The following is an 18,006-nucleotide window of genomic DNA, read 5'->3' as shown; positions in this document are numbered from 1 at the left end:
AATGTATAATGATGATAAGTCCTGACATGTCTATGAGACGATCAATAATGTAAGATAATGTTATGTCTATGAGACGTGTAAAAATGATGAATTTATGATTGATTACATGATGATATGATTCCACCGCACCAAAATGGCCAGACATGTCACTGCTAAGGCGGGCTGCATATGATTCCACAGTGCCTCAATGGCCAGGCATGTCACCGCTAAGGCAGGCTGCTATGTTTACACCGAGCCTAGAGGGTCGGGCATGATTACCACTAGTGGACGGCGTATGATGGTTACCCGGACGCGGGTTAACGATGAGGATTATGATGTGATGATATATGTGATGTGATGACATATGTACCATGATTATATAGATATACGATATATGTATGAGATGTTTTCACCTATGAAGCTCATGCAGGTTATACCTTTCTCTTATGGCTCATAATCCTTCTATTATGTTTATTTCATTTTTGTCTTACATACTCAGTACAATGTTCGTACTGACGTCCGTTTTCTTTGGACACTGTGTTCATGCCCACAGGTAGACAGGGAGGTGAGCTTGATCAAGACTCGTAGGAGCTATTAGCTGGTTAAGAGCACTCCATTGTTCCGGAGGTGCTTGATTATTCTTTTGTGTATATTTGTATACTTTGGGCATGACGGGGTCTTGTCCCGTCCTTATGTCTAGCACTCTAGTAGAGGCTCGTAGATGCGCAGTGTGGGTTATATGGTCTCACGAGATTGCTACCATGTATATATATTATTTTGATAGCCGAGAGGCGTATGTATATAAATGCATCTATGTTCTCAAATGAAAAATGATTATCTTATGATTTGAATATAAATTTGATAAAAGAGCATTATATGAGTATGATGAGTAATAGAACGAGCGGTGCTCGGTGGTCAGCCCCGGGTACCCGTCGCGGCCCCTAGTCGGGTCATGACATTAACCTATCTTTTTTTTTTTGCAGAATTAATATCGGGACAGATCTCGAGGCATTAGATTTAGGTCTGAAAACACGTGTTGCACTCTTTTCCTTAGTTCAGTTTTGTCCGGAAGTGGGTTTTCCGACAAGATTTTTAACGAGACAACAAGTACAACATGTTACCTTATGAAAAAGGGGCAGAGTGTCCGAAAACCGAAGGCTTATCATTCACTGGGGACTAGATAGTGCTTTCCGGTTCATACTTTACGAATAAACACTATGGGACTATCATACCTACATCGAGGCTAGAAAAAGAGTTCAGCTCACCGAAGCAAATGAAGAAACGAAGAAATAAAGTCTACCTCGAAATGGTCTTCGAAATTTATGTTTTTATTTCTGTATAAACCCAAACCTTCTGTATTGGGCTTCAGTGTAAGGACCAAACGATCAAATGAATCATGTCTGGCTAGTCTTTGCTACGTCTAGAACAAAAGAAATAAGATGAAATCCTTAAATTGTGTATAAACACTTGCAATATATGAAGAACCATTATGAAAAAATACGTTTCGGATATGTCTTTTTAGTAATTACCCTATACCGAGGACTATTGTCGAAATTTGGCAAAGGCAACGAGGTCAGATTGAACCGAGCCTAAAATCTTTTAACACCCTAGAATAGGGACTCCTGTCATAAGATTGACAAGAAGGCTGGGATTCAGGTATCCGAACCTAATCCATTGCAAGGAAACGGTCGGAAAAGGTCCAAATAATTAAAAGACCTCGACCCAAAATGCCCGAGGTGATTCGGAGAAGTCTGAATTCACAAAGCATAAATAAACCCCAAGGGCGAACCATTCAATAAGTCTTCGGTCAAAAAATAAACCGAGCAAAGTAAGGCTTGTAACCGATGAGTTAAGATAGGCTCAGCGGCTTAAGGCCAAGCCTCGGCCACTTAATATGATAGGCTTTGAAAAACAAACTGAACAAAGTAAGGCTCGTAACTGATGAGTTAAGATAGGATCAGTTCAGATAAAAAGATTAGGGCCAAGCCCCGGCCACTCATTATGAAGCAAACGTTCAAAGTAAGTATCATAAATTATATCTGATTCAAAGACCAAATAAAATGATGGAAAAAGAGAAATATGCATTTCATACATGGCATAGAAAACCGAAGCTTTACACTTAGGATTTTTTACATGTTAAAAACCAAAAACAAAAAAGGCTCCTACAGGCCCTATTCTACTCGGTATGAGATGAATCCGAGTTCTCGAATACGGTCTCCTCAGAATGGTCTTCGGAGCTAGCCTCAAGATCTTTCTTAGCCTTATCCTCGATCATCCTCACATCAAGTATGCGAGCTGGGATATTTTCCATACCCCGTTCAATGTGCTCGAGGGTCATCCTTCCGAATTTCCACCATTCATACTCAGCCAAGAGTGAAGAACGAGCCTTGGCGGCTACTATATCATTGAGGGCTTCATTTAGATCGGCCTCAGTTTTCTTCAGCTTCTCCTCCAACTCGGATTTCATGTCAAGTAGAGTGATTAGAACCATATTGACAGATGAAAGCTCAGTTTGGAGACGATCATTGGCCGCAACAGTTTCCTCGAGCTCGCTCTTAAGCTCATCACTAATCCGGGCACGGGTCTCGGCCTTTTCTTCAAAGACCCTCAGCTTCTGCTTCTCGATGGCTCTCTCGGCTTCAAGTTTCCTGGACTTTTCTATCGCTTTCTCCACATCAGCCTTGACTGAGTTAAGCTCACCTCGAAGTTGGGCGATAGCAGCATTAAACTCATCTAGTTTGGAAGTGAAGTTAGCATTCTCTTGGCTAAGGTTTGTATTATCCTGATTCAGGAGCCGGTTCTCGTCAAGCTCATCGAGTTCGGCCGTTAGGCGGAGGTTATCAGCTTTAGCTACCTCCAGCTCGGATTGAAGGTTCAGGGGAGCAATTAACTGGCTCAGCTGGTCTTTTTTTTCCTGTAAGAGAAGCTTAAACTTCTCGGTTTCCCGGCTCTGAGCATCCAGCTGGCCCTTCAAGTCCTCTACTTCGTGTTGGGCTCAGATGAAGCCCTCATTCACGAGCACAACGCTCTGTAAAATATAAAACAAATGAAGCTATAAATTCAATCAGTGAAAATAGGGAATCGCACATCGATGATGTAGAAATGCATAAGGACACTTACCCGGTTGCTCGCATGCATCCCCTCGTTTATGAGACATTGCCATGGGAGTCCCTCCATCTTCTATTTATTTGAATCTAAAACAAGAGGTCTTAAATAACTTGCAACCCCACGGGACGTGATAAAAAGTTGTAGTCCTTGGGGATGGTGACCACAACCGACCTAGCCCTTCTCGGTTCTACACTGGGGGATTGGAAAATATCAATAACTTTTGACCTTGCACCTATTTCAGTGGACCGGCTGGCAACCCTCATGGCACGTGGAATACAGAGGTGTCCAAACCCCGAGGCTTCGACCGTAGCAGGAGGGGTACCGGCAATCATATCATCGAGGTTATTCGGTCTCGAAGAAAAAACAGGAGGAGAAGACGACATAGCTCCGGCAGTGTCAGCAGTTAAAAGCACCTCGGTCTCAATAGCTTGGTCGACTCTAGATAACGGGTCAGTTGACACAGTAATTTCAACCTCTGGGTCCGTTTCAACACTTTGTGCGGCCCCAGTTTCAGAGGTTGGATCGGACCTACTAGGCCTCTTCACCAAAGGCGCCGCCTCGGGTGAAGCATCACCTGAATTTCAATAATTCAATAGACCTTAGTGGAATTGTAGCTTGGAGATACTCGGTTACCGGAGGAAAAGGAACGTCATCCTCCCCACCTGTAGTCGAGGTTGGGATGGTAGTTTCTTCCTCAGCAACAGTAGTGACGGAAGGACTCGTCGTAACTCTTTTAAGCATAATGTTGGGCTCGATTTCGTCCCTCAGGGTCCGAACATCACTTCTCGACCTGTTCTTTTTCTTTTGACCCTTGGTCGAGGGTTTTGTTTTTCCTTTTTTCGGCTACGGAAATAATCCAGGATGATCCCGCCGTATCAAAGTCCGAAACCGGTGTCGCAGGGTCATCCGTTGGTGTAGGTCGTGGTTCTACAGAACCTTTGCCCAAACCTAGGCATCGAAGAGTTAAAGAAAGAAAAGGCAAAACAAATAGAAGTGTTAAGCATCAAGTTGAAGAAAAGGTTACCATGGTTCTGTGCAACCCACTGGTCCCGAGATAAACTTGCCCATGTCCGTTCTTCATGTAAGTGCTGGCTGATAATTGCCTCAACCTACTCGGGGAAATTTTGGACGGTAGAAGGGATCCATGCCTCGGCTATGAATTTCGAACAAGTTAAAAAAGAGAATAAGAAAAAGGGCTTGGATATATGCAAAGATAACATGTTTGAGTGACTCACGTTTGTCATTCCACTTTTCTGGGAATGGTGTATACTCCGCCGGGATAATATCCGCCGTCCTAACCCGGATGAAATGTTCAAGCCACCCTCGGTCTCTATCCTCGTTGAGACAGGAAAGGATAGGGTTTCGGCCTCGTTTGGAGACCTTTATCACACCCCCGCGAAAGATCATCGGGCAGTACAGCCGAATGAAGTGTGCCAACGTGAATTCTTATTGGCGTTATTTTCCCAATAGACAAAGGCAGGCCACAATCCTCCAGATAATCGGCCCAATTTGGGAAAGGCACACATTGTATGTCCGGCACATCTTGAGAATGACCCGATGAATAGGAGGGTCGAGCTTGACAGTGAAGGGGTATGTATAAACGTACAGAAACCCTTCCCTATAATCGGTGATGGATTCGCGTCACCGGGAGCAAACACCTGCACCGGACGTTTGTCCCATCTACACTCGGCCCGAACCCGAGGGAGGCGATCTTCTTTAATTGATGAGGGATAAATTCTCACGTCGAAACCCCTATTTGATGCTTGCACCGCCTTTTTGGCTGCAAATTCGTGGTTATAATTGGGCTTTGCCGGTATTATGTCCGTAGCCGTCGATTGAGGAAGTGTCTTACCTCCTGGTTTGGGAGTAGGTGCGGTACTCGGAGATGAAGCCGAGGGTACATTCTGGGAAGCAGAGTCGGTGTTAGTTGACATCTTTGTTAATTATGAATTTATGAAGAAGTTGGTATGAAGATTTGAAGGTTTGAAGGAGATTTGAAGATCGAGATGAAGATTTGAAGGCGAAGATGAAGGAATGAGCTTGAAGTTTTGAAGGATTGAAGTTTTGGGTTGAAAGTATGAAGGTTACAGTTCAGAAAAAGATGAAGATTCGAAGAGCGAACAAGCTTAATATTAACCAAGGAACCGAAGATCAGAGAAGATGAAAGTGAAAAGTGATAGGTAAAAATGCAACTGTAACTCTTATATAGACAGTTCACCGTGGCGGTTACCGAAGTCAACCAATCGAGAGATGACACGTGTTCGAGAATTAATGAGACGTGATTTGAAGCGATGTGGGTTGAGGCGGTTTCTGAAGTTGGCCATTCGGAATGTGACACATGGCCGAAGTCAGAAGGATGTGACGTTACGGTTCTCGCATATTTTGAAGATAAGAATGAACTTATGAGACCACCGGTTTGAGACTCTTCCACTTCCCGTCACTCCGGTGAAACTTTGATCCGGAAAGTGTAGGGACTATCTGTATAAGGTAAAAATCGGGTCAACGTATGACCGATGAATTCGGAGCCAAAGACAGGTCCAAATGGGTACGAGCACGTTCAATCTTTGCTCCACACCGGGGATGTTGTACCAGACACAGTTGACCCGAACCAAAATAAGCGTGTTCGTTGGTCCGGATAACCAGTTGTGAGGATGCCACGCTTCATAAAATCGTTCCGCCATTTGCTAAGGGCCCATAAGGAAAACCTATAAATAGAGGGCAACCCCCCCCCCCCCCCCCCCCTCGCCCCCTATTTTTTTAGGTTAGCGTTTTTCTCATATCACAATATGGTAACCATCTGAAATATAAAAGATCTCTTCAAAGTATTTTGGTCCGGATTTGTATTATTCATCCACAACTTATCTAATCCATCTTCATTATTTAAGCATATTTGGCACATGTCATTTATGATATATTAATTATACACACATATATAAATATAATCCTACACACATCCATAGGTATCTCATACCAACTTAAAAGGTTAAAATTCATTTACATATCCTATTTCACCACATACAAATCTAATTGCTACCCGTAATTCGGGTTAAACAAAGTTATTTTTTGTTTAATAATGTGATTAAGTTTGTCAACATCTTTTCAACACCTGGATAAGTCATCTAAACAAAATTCTTGATTAATATGTGATCACGTCTTTTAATGGTCTATCATCAACTAATCTAGTTAGAGAAGCTTATCACTTTGTAGCAGAAACCAAACACATGTCCACATGCATGTAGACCAATGCCTTGACAGACTCTGACACTAAAATATGACAGCCAGAGCTGCTTAATTAATTGCATTATCTTCTTCTTATCAAATACATTAAGACAGAAATGGATAATTACAAGAGAACCGTTGAAAGGTTTGATAATTAGATTCACAACCTCTAGTTTAACTATAAGGGCTTTCCCTCATTTGCTCTTTTCTTTCAAAAAATGGAAAAGAACAACTGATGATTAATCAAAATCGTACACGAGTTTTAAAGCCTAGCGACTATTTTCTACTTTGTTTATTGAAAATTTTCACTCATTCCAATCATGTTTTTTTTCTTTATTTGCATATTTAAGTGCCTTTCTCTTTTCTTTTTCTTTTTATTGCTTTACTCTCGTGGATCACCGATTTCGTTTGTTATCGTTTTTTGTTTGAATCTAGTGTATTATTTTACATCTTTTTGTCAGCCCAGAAATTGTGGGTGCAATTGTATTCATAATGGATCGTCCACTGAGGTGCCGATGGACCTTGCCTCTTGGTAGCTGATTATATTAATTCGATCGATCCAACAAAAATAATAACTGGCTTTATTGGTGTACAAACCTCATTGACAAAATCGCAGTTTACATGAAGTGTATCAGTAATGCAAAGAGAATACAATTAGCTCACACAAAAATATAGCTTTATCTTACTATTTGATTATGAAACTAGCTAGGAAATTGTCATTTATCCAATTGAAATGACCCTCTCCAGACTCCAGGAAATAATTGGAGTGTAGAGATCAAACTAGCATCTTCCCAAGTAGTAACATGTTTTTCCAAACCGATCGGCAAATCTTATTGGCCTCTCTAAGGCAGTATACTACTGGGGCCAGAGCTTGACTTAGTATTTGTGAGGTAGTAAGTAGTATTTCTATTGTGTTTCAGGTTGAGATTAGTATTTAATTTCCCTTGAAATATGTTGGTGATGATAAGTGAATCCAGCTCTAATGTAACCAGTGATCCCCGGTTGCACAGACCACTCTATCCCATACTTTGCTCCCTTAGCTTCATTAATTGCTACTACTGCAAATTATTGGAATAGAAGATGCCATGATTAGATCACCTCTCTCATTGGTTGCAATTCCATCAATGAAAGCTCCACCATTTTCTTTGAAATAACTATCATTTGTATTGACTAACCACATATACAAAGCCAGATTACCTATTTCCCTCTAAGAATATAATTCATTATTTCTGCTGCTTCACAAAATTATGCCAAGACGATGGCACTTCATAAGAAGGAAATGCTATATCCATAACTGATTTTAGAATCCCAAAACAAAGTGATGATACAATGTCGTATATGTCATGATTCAAATCTCACACTTAAATCATGATAGGGCACCCAACGAGCCACTACTCATCAGACGAAATCTCTAATCTAAAGCGTGCTCAAAATGTAAGAGAGTGCAACATAATATTGTATACGGTAAAAACTGGATATACGTTAAACCGGTGAGACCGAAGAAGAAAGGGACGGGAACGTGCATGAAGGCTCCCATTCTGAACCAGGGAAAAGCTTGGGCCAGAGTAAAGGAAGGGCGTCATTTGGTCCGGTTCTTCCATGACCGGTTGTTCGAGGCCGTATGTCCGTTTGACCGTGGCCGGTGGTCCGAAAGATCCGTTGCGCGGTTTCCATGCGTCAATGACGTCCTGCTGTGTTCAACTGCCAATCGTACGGGTGTCAGGCCGTACGGTCTACCTAATCCAACCTAATCCAACTCAGAGCTTTTTATTTATTTTATTATTTCTTATGTTGTATGAAGCCCATGGGGCGGCACTATAAATAAGGGGCATTGACCTCCTTTGAGAGGGTTGGCTTTCTCATATCAAGAACACTTTGTAGTAGCAATATATATACAAAATCTCTCTCTCAAATACCTGATTTCGGTCACATTTGTTGTGTTTATTTCTTACATTTCTTCAATCAAGTAGCACTCATACATTAGTAAACATACGAGTATTTAGCAAACCACCGATTATCATTGCTCTCTTCATATCATATATATATTTATATCTTTCTTTTATCAAGTAGATTGAGACTTAACCACATATCTTATACCCACTCACAAATTTAATTGATTATCCAAATTCGGGGTAAACAGTTTGGCGCCCACCGTGGGGCTAGGATAAGAGTGGTCTTTTATCTTGATCTCTACCTTACCCATCTAAATCAAAAACACCTTCTGTTCGTATCTGAGAAAACTGACTAAATGGCCGACAGTGGGCAATCTAGTCATGTCAACAACAACGAAATCGTGGCTGAAAATGAAGGAAGCGGTCCATGGGGACCACCAAACCCCGCTGATCCTAACCCCGTTAATTCGAGGGAGGGCCTCAACCGTCAAAACACTGCGGACCAGGAGAATGCCACCTTACCGGTCACTGATCCGCTAAATACCCACAATTCTGTTACCTTGTCCCGGGCACAGGACCAGAAGGAACCGGGTACACCCAATGATAATATTGACTTACGTTTAATTTTTGAAATGTTGCAAGAGCAGAGAGCGGTGATTGCCGAACAGGGAATCGCAATAGCCCGGTTGCAAAACGGAGGGGATACAACGACCCCAGAAAAAACCAGCCGTGTTGCTAAACCCAGAAGGGAGGAGGCACGCGTTATTGAGAGCAATGGATCCGGAGCTGGGTCCTCCACCGAGGTTCTAAAAATGCTCAAAACTTTGGCGAAACGGGTAGACTCAACCGAGAAGAGGGTCGAACCATACAACTCTCCGGTGGATCAAATCCTAGGGGCTCCGCCTTTACTCAAAGGGCCGGATTCGAAGAGGTAAAGGCCTTTTCCTCCGAGTGCGGCCCCGAAATTAATCCCGAAGAAGTTTAAAATGCCGGATATCCAGAAATATGACGGCACAACGGACCCGCACGAGCACGTGACGTCATACACATGTGCCATAAAGGGCAATGATATGGAGGAGGACGAAATTGAATCGGTACTGCTGAAGAAGTTTGGGGAAAATCTGTCAAAAGGAGCATTGACATGGTACGACCATCAACCCGAGCATTCGATCACCTCCTTCGAAATGCTCGCCGATGCCTTCATTAAGGTCCACGCCAGTGCCAAAAAGGTGCAGGCCCGTAAGGCCGATATTTTCCATATAACCCAAAGAGGTGATGAGTTACTGTGTGAGTTCGTCAACCGGTTCCAAAGGGAACGGATGGAACTCCCCCCGGTTCCAGAAGAATGGGTTGCGCAAGCTTTCACAAAGGGGCTCAATGTTCAAAGTTCAACAGCTTCGTTCAAATTGATAGAAAGCTTGCTGGAATACGAGGCTGTGACATGGGCTGATGTCCATAACCGGTACGAGTTGAAGATTCGGGTGGAGGATGATCAATTCGAGCTCCCCCCGGGGCCAATAAATGCGAATAAAAGTTTTGAGAGACCAAGGAAGGGTTATGAAACAAAGGCCGAATCATCGAAGGAAAGGTATCGGCCATACTCCCATTCCGAGATGCAAAGTTTTAGGTCGGAAAAGTCAAGGGTGAGCCCAAGCCGTTTCTCAGGTCGGGGTAGTAAACGGGTCGAGCGCCCATCAAACAGCCGGGGTCTCTCATTCAGGAGCGATGCCGGAAGCTCTGCCGGTAACAAGGATTTGCCGAAGATATCGGAGTACAACTTCAACGTTAGTACTTCGGGCCTCATCTCGGCCATCGATCGCGTCCCGGATGTAAGATGACCGAGACCTCTAAGGTCGGATCCGGGCCAACGGGACCCGAGCATGGTGTGTGAATACCATGGAACCCATGGTCACAGAACCGAGGATTGTCGCCAGTTGAGAGAAGAGTTAGCCCGGTTACTGAAGAACGGTCGTCTCCGAGATCTGCTGAATGAACGAGCCAAAAGTCACTACATGGAAAGGGAGGCTCATCGAAGGGCCGAGCCGATAGAACCCCAACATACAATCAACATGATAGTTGGGGGTATCGATGCCCCTCAGGGGCCGGTGATGAAACGGGCCAAGGTTTCTGTTGTTCGTGAAAAGCGCACCCGAGATCATTCACCCGAGGGTTCTATCTCCTTCAGCAACGAGGACGCAGAGGGCATCATTCAATCGCACAATGATGCATTGGTAATTTCTGTACTTATCTATAAAACTAAGGTTAAACGTATTTTTATTGACCCAGGTAGCTCGGCCAACATCATCCGGTGGAGAGTGGTCGAACAGCTAGGGCTGCTTGATCAGATCGTACCGGTAGCCCGGATACTCAGCGGGTTCAACATGGTGAGTGAAACCACAAATGGGGAAATCTCATTACCTGTTAACATCGATAGCACCATTCAGCAAACGGTGTTCTATGTGATCGAAGAGGACATGAAGTATAACGCACTACTGGGCAGACCCTGGATACATAGCATGAGGGTCGTACCCTCAACACTGCATCAGCTGCTGAAGTTCCCCACCCCGGAAGGGATAAAAACCATCCGAGGTGAACAGCCCGTTGCAAGGGAGATGTTCGTAGTAGAGGAAGCAGCGCCTCGACCCAAAGAATCGGTTCAGAAGGAAGAAGATGTAATCGGAGGAGAGGACACCAAATAGCAATCAAAGCACACCGGGTCGGATCCAGGACATGAAGAGGATGATTTCGAGGTACCCAGATCGTTCGTCATGCCGGATGACTCGGATGCAACTAAGTCAACTGTAGAGGAGCTGGAGCAGATCATCCTGTTCGAGTACCTACCGGACAGAAAGGTATACCTGGGCACGGGGCTTACCCCGGAACTCAGGAACAAGTTAATTGAATTTTTTCGAGCTAATGCAGATTGCTTCGCATGGTCCCATATAGATATGATAGGTATATCACCGGAAGTAGCAACTCACAAGCTCAGCTTGGACGGGAAGTTTTCCCCGGTGAAGCAAAAAAGAAGGCCCATGGCGGAAGGAAAACACGCCTTCGTAAAATACAAGGTAACGAATATTTTAAAAATAGGTTCTATCCGGGAGGTAAAGTACCCGGATTGGCTTGCTAACGTGGTAGTGGTGCCCAAGAAAGGTAATAAATTTCGAATGTGTGTTGATTACAAGGATTTAAACAAAGCATGCCCGAAGGATTCATTTTCGTTGCCTCACATCGATAGAATGATCGCTGCGACGGCCGGGCATGAGATGTTAAGTTTTCTCGATGCTTACTCCGAGTATAACCAAATTCGGATGCACCCGGGGGATCAAGAGAAAACGTCCTTCATCACCCAGTATGGGACTTACTATTATAATGTAATGCCTTTTGGCCTAAAAAATGCCGGTGCAACTTACCAACGCCTAGTTAATGGGATGTTCGAAGAACAAATAGGAAAAACAATAGAAGTTTATATTGACGATATGGTTGTTAAGTCCCTGGAAATGGAGGACCATTTGAAGCATTTGCAGGAAACCTTCGATGTGCTCCACAAGTATAACATGAAGGTTAACCCGGAAAAATGCGCCATCGAGGTGTCAAACCGGGGTATTGAAATCAACCCGGACAAAATCATGCCCATCGAGGATATCGAAGTAGTGAATAGTGTCAAAGGGATACAGAGGCTCACCGGAAGGATAGCGGCGTTGAGTCGCTTCATATCGAGGTCTTCGGACAAGAGTCACTGTTTCTTCTCCTTACTAAGGAAGAAGAACGACTTCGCTTGGACACCGGAGTGCCAAGAAGCTTTGCAGGAATTGAAGAGGTACTTGTCTAGCCCCCCGCTGCTGCACACACCGAAGGCGGACGAGCCGCTCTTTCTCTACCTTGCTGTCTCCGAAGTAGCGGTAAGTGGCGTTTTGGTCCGAGAAGAATCAGGTACACAATTCCCTATCTATTACGTGAGTAGAACTTTGGGGGATGCGGAGATCCGTTATCCCCATTTGGAAAAATTGGCATTGGCATTAGTAAGCGCTTCCAGAAAGCTCAAGCCCTACTTTCAATGCCACCCAATATATGTAGTAACTACTTACCCTCTGAAAAACATCATGCCTAAACCGGAATTATCGGGTAGACTAACTAAATGGGCTGTAGAAATTAGCGGGTATGATATCGAGTACAAACCTCGAACAACCATCAAATCCCAGATCTTAGCCGACTTCGTGGCCGATTTTACCCCGGCTATGGTCCCCGAGGTCAAGAAAGAGCTTCTGCTGACCTCGGGAAAGGCACCGGGCATTTGGTCCCTACATACGGACGGGGCCTCGAACCTCAAAGGTTCCGGGCTAGGGATCGTCCTTAGAACCCCGGCCGGGGATGCCATTCGACAGTCCATTAGAACTACTAAATTGACTAACAATGAAGCCGAGTATGAGGCTATGATTGCAGGTTTGGAATTGGCCCGAAGTATGGGGGCCGAAATAATTGAGGCAAAGTGCGATTCGCTGTTGGTCGTAAACCAGGTGAACGGCGTCTTCGAGGTCAAGGACGAACGGATGCAGAGATACCTTGAAAAAACCCAAGTGATACTACATCGATTTAAAGAATGGACCATGCAGCACATACCGAGGGAGCAGAACGGCGAGGCCGATGCATTAGCAAATTTGGGATCCTCGGTCGAAGGGGAGGAAATCAACCCCGGGGCAACGGTGCACTTGTTAAACACGACAATAGAAAGCGGACACGCCGAAATAAACACAACGGGTTTCAGTTGGGATTGGCGCAACAAATACACTGACTACTTGCGTGATGGGAAGCTCCCGAATGACCCAAAAGAATCACGGTCACTAAGGACCAAAGCGACACGTTTCTGCCTGGTAGACGGCCAATTGTATCGGCGGTCTTTCTTCGAACCCCTGGCCAAGTGTTTGGGTCCCGGAGAGACGGAGTATGTAATGAGAGAGGTGCACGAAGGAACTTGCGGCAATCACTCCGGTGCTGATGCTTTGGTCCGAAAGATTATCAGGGCCGGTTATTATTGGAACTGGATGGAGGAAGACTAGAAGAATTTTGTCCGTAAATGCGACGGGTGTCAGAGGCATGCTCCGATGATTCATCAGCCCGGGGAGTTGTTGCATTCGGTGGTGTCACCCTAGCCTTTCATGAAATGGGGGATGCACATCGTCGGTCCGTTACCATGTGCACCAGGTAAGGCCCGTTTTATTTTGTTCATGACTGATTATTTCTCCAAATGGGTTGAAGCGCAGGCCGTTCAAAAAATCAGAGAAAAGGAGGTCATCGACTTCATATGGGATCACATCATCTGTCGCTTTGGCATCCCCGCCGAGATAACTTGTGATAACGGGCCCCAGTTCGTAGGCGGCAAAGTCAACAAATTCCTCGAAGGGTTGAAGATCAAGAAAATTGTATCAACTCCGTATCACCCGTGTGCAAACGGACAAACGGAATCCACGAATAAGACAATAATCCAAAACCTGAGGAAAAGACTTGAAGCATCGAAGCATCATTGGAGAGAAATATTACCGGAGGTATTGTGGGCTTACAAAACCAGCCTACCTATGGAGTAAGTCTTTAAAAATCGCTGGTAGTGCATAATTGTACAATAGAAGAAATACAAGTATAGAAATAATAGATGAGTAAAACTGTGAGAATTATGTTAGTAATTACTTTATTGATAATGCAAAGCCAAAGTTTTCTTGTGGGTTCTTTTTCCACTCACTTATCTTTTGTCCTTCATGAATGCCAAATGTCCCTCATAGGTGGAGGAAAGACTTTCTTTCCACTGTATAATGAGAAGTCCTTTATTGGGTTGGTAAATGAGCTAAAATAAGGGAGTGACCTCACGCACATGAGAATTGGGCTTCATAGGCAAAATGGGTCAATTTCCCCCCCCCCCCCCCACCCCACCCCAACTTATGCGCGAGATATACGTGAGGCCCAATTCAACTCTAGTTTTGCATCTTTTCTGGTTTTTGGGCAATAGTTTATTCATACTCCAAACTTCCAACCACTAGTGCAAGTGTTTGGAAGAGTTGTGCAACCTTGGGGAGCGTACCAGGCTAAACGATTTGCACCATAGTCGTTCCGAAAATCACGATTTGATAAGTTTTCTTGTTTTACTTGTTACTGATCTATATTTTTCTCAATTTTTACTAACAATTTGAAAGCGATTTTATACAATATTGATCAGATGGCTATTACATTGAACAAAACTAACCTTTGGATCGAATTTTTTTTAAACGTTGGTCTAAAAACTTTTGATTTTCTCAAAAACAATTTTTAAACGTTTGACAAACCACCTGCTAATGTTCCTAACACTAGTACTGATGTTTCAAACACTATTGGTGGTTCTGTTACTGTTGTTACTTGTTACACCCCATATGTTCGAACTAAGGTTAGACTCGGATCGTTAGAGTTTTAGCAAAAAATTTGAAGGTTTGAACGTTTTGTGAATGTGGCCAAGGGGCCTATTTGGGGAAACCGTAACCCCTTGATTAGTTGGAAATTTGGAAAAGGCTTCTAATAAATGTTGTAGCACGTGGAAATGCCTTTCCATCCATATAAATATCATGCCAAATGGAGATCAAGTTAAAAAGTGTCACGCCCCGAACCTGGGTCTGGACGTAACACGGCACCCGGTGCCTGACTGCATGTGACCGAGCGAACCAACTGGCTGACTGAATCAACATGTGATACCAAAACATAACTAATTTATAAAATAAAACTAACACATGCTGATTAACTAAAAGTCTCACTGAAATATCATAATGCGGAAATACTTAGACAATCTGAACATATCTGAAAGTAGCCAACATGGCTAAACCAAACAATTGAACGACTGCCAACAAGGCTAACATAATAAATATCTGACTGTCTGAACTGTGTCTATGAAGCCTCTAAGAGTACTGAATAATAGAGCTGTCTATAAACTGAAATAACTGGATAGCTGACAACGCTTCGAAGGAATTTGGGGCTCACCAGTAGCTGATACGTGCACCCCTAAATAGCTGAATCGTCAACCTGTATATCGTTGCCTGCATCGCGAGATGCAGGCCCCCAAGCAATAAAAAGGGACATCAGCACATTTGAATTGTACTGGTATGTAAAGCAACTGAAGCAATAAAATACTGAAACTGAAACTGATAACTGTAACTGTAATAGCAAGGAAGTAAAGATATGAATACTCCCTGCTCTGTATCTGAATCATCTGTATTATCTGTGTTTGTATATGTGGGGCCTCGGCCCAATAATAAATGCACGTTATGGCCTCGGCCTAGTAGTGCGTCAGTCAATGGCCTCGGCCATGTATACGTATACACAAGACTGTGCTGTGCCCTCGGGAAAAATCACATATGTATAATTATGGTTAATTAATAAGGACTGAGACCATAACAACAATGAACAATGCTGAACTGAAATAGACATGCTGGACTGAATTGAAAACACTGACTGTTTCTGAGCATACTGAATTTCTAGACTGAGACTCATGTGGTAACAATACATAAGTCTATAAAGATTACGTGCTGAGTTCATGATATTCAAATTGATAACCATGAACGAATTCTGTAACTGCAACCCTAGAAGATAACAGTTCTACAACATATCATAAAACTAGGGCTAAACTGTATTCTGAGTGAAATTACTGACAAGTACGAAGAATGAGGCGTAGGGAGAATCATGAACATTCCCTAACGTAGATAGTTAGCCTCACATACCTTAATTCCAGCCTTTGAGCGCAATACAATGTTCGTCAACCCTTTCAACTTTGATCTATATCAATACAAGTCAAAGGGATTCTATATTAGCAATAATATTCATGCTTTGGTCATCTAAGCATTTTATCAAACACTTAGTGGGCATAAACCTCCACAATCTACATTAATGGTGTTTCTTCACCCAATTCCCAGTCTATTACTTCTAGGTGATTCTACAATCTCAATTAGATGTAATTAACATCATTCTCCATCACCCATATCATTATAACAATCTCAAGTCAACAATTCAAAACCCTACTATAGTTCGTGTAATTCTCTTTACTAAACCCATTTACTATTCTCCCAAGAACTCATCAATTCACTATTATGAATGATTAGAGTGTAGAAATATTACTTTTTTGACGTTCAATCCTCTTGAATTCAAGTTCTAGGGTTTCCACGCCCAACAATAATGTTCCACTCACAAATCTATTGATTAGAAGGGTTTACTCAAGTTAGAAAGAGATTAGGGACTTGAATTCAACCTAGAATCATGATAACACTTACCTTGTATGGTTCTTGAGGCTTGGGACTTGTTCTTATTGACTTTAGGGTAATTTTTCGTGAATGGGGTGCTGGGGAAATAAACCGCAAACCTTAGATATAACTAAAAACGCGTAACCCTACTATTGGTCCGCGATACGGGACCATCGTGCAATGTTCTGCAGCTAAATACTCAGACTTGCGCGATCGGTCTGCGATGCGGGGACATCGCACGCGCCCCCATGCGCCTGAAAGAGGGACGGGTGTCGGTTCTGCACAGGGTTCGGTAAAATGGATATAACGTTTTGGACAGAGCTATGTTTGGGCTCCACAATATACCGTTGGAAAGATATTTCAAAGGGCTACAACTTTCATGTTTTAAGTGTCCTCAAATTCCCAACGGATGTTCACCAAATATGACTGGAAGACAGACGTATCGAAAATTTAGCCGATTCTATCGAATTTTAAGTGCCTTACTCTTAGCCATATTGAGACGATCATATCTCCTTGCTCCGATCTCTGATTGGCTTGGGCCTTATATCGTTAGAAAGGTATTTCTACATACTACAACTTTCATTGAGGGTACTTTCCCAAATTCGCAACTAATCAAGGAGTTATCACTGCCCGAAGTAGGCCTATCAACCATTTTCGCAAAACGTTCAAATCTTCAGTTTTTCCACTAAAACTCTAATGATATGAGTCTAACCTTAGTTCCAAGATACGGGGTGTAACATTATCTCCCCCTTGGGATCATTCATCCTCGAATGATGGATTCTGATAAAGAGTGATTACCGAGACATGTGCACACTAACTGACATGAGCACATGAAAACTGAACTGAAAAGGGTCTGAACTGAATTATCTGTTGAACTGAACAACTACTAAGCTGACTGTCTAACAGGCTGAATACTGATAATGTAGAAACTGTCGAAGGAAAGATCTGAAAAGGGAAGGTACAATACCTTCACCGGTTTCTGCTGATTCTTCAAAGAGATAGGGATAGCTGGACTTCATGTCTTCTTCTGTTTCCCATGTAGCCTTTTCAACTTTCTGACTTCGCCAGAAAACCTTTACTAAGGCTACCTCCTCAGTCCTCAACTTGCGACATGACGATCAAGGATTTTCACTGGTACTTCTTCATAAGTTAAATTATTATTGGCTGTTATGCTATCAGTTGGGACTACCAATGACGGGTCTCCCACACACTTTCTCAACATGGACACTTGAAACACTAGATGCACAATAATCAAGTCATCTGGAAACTCAGCTCACAAGCCAATTGACCAACCTTTCATTGGATTCTGTATGGTCCAATATGGCGGGACTATGCTTCCCCTTCATACCAAATCTCATGCCACTCTTCATAGGTGAGAGCTTAAGAAATACCTAGTCATTAAGTTCAAACTCTAAATCTCTCTGTCTCACATTTTGTGTAAAACTTCTGGCAATTCTGAGCCGTTTTCGAACGCTTCTAAATCAACTTGACTTTCTCCATAGCCTAATAGACTAAGTCTGGCCCTAACAACTCTGCTTCCCCAACTTTAAACTAATCAATCG

The 18,006-nt window shown here is 43.2% G+C and overlaps 1 protein-coding gene across 1 annotated transcript; it reads right to left on the bottom strand.

Moving 5' to 3' along the window:
- Positions 1–2,155: 2,155 nt before the first annotated feature.
- On the bottom strand, positions 2,156–3,142 carry LOC132607934 (uncharacterized). The gene is made up of 2 exons (XM_060322018.1): positions 3,100–3,142; positions 2,156–2,958 (listed from the first exon to the last, which is right to left on the bottom strand). Exons 1-2 carry the CDS (start codon positions 3,140–3,142, stop codon positions 2,156–2,158), a joined length of 846 nt encoding a protein of 281 aa, XP_060178001.1.
- Between the last annotated feature and the right edge of the window lie 14,864 nt (positions 3,143–18,006).

Source organism: Lycium barbarum, chromosome 8 (assembly GCF_019175385.1).
Source record: "Lycium barbarum isolate Lr01 chromosome 8, ASM1917538v2, whole genome shotgun sequence".
Lineage (NCBI taxonomy): Eukaryota > Viridiplantae > Streptophyta > Magnoliopsida > Solanales > Solanaceae > Lycium > Lycium barbarum.
This window is presented reverse-complemented; position numbering and strand designations above follow the sequence as displayed.

What these genes read in the sequence shown, in the direction of transcription:
- LOC132607934 (XM_060322018.1), bottom strand. Translation starts at nt 3,142, where the DNA reads ATGGCAATGTCTCATAAACGAGGGGATGCATGCGAGCAACCGG. An exon ending in GGATGCATGCGAGCAACCGG is followed by an intron (nt 2,959 to 3,099) that starts GTAAGTGTCCTT and finishes AACACGAAGTAG; the next exon opens with AGGACTTGAAGGGCCAGCTG.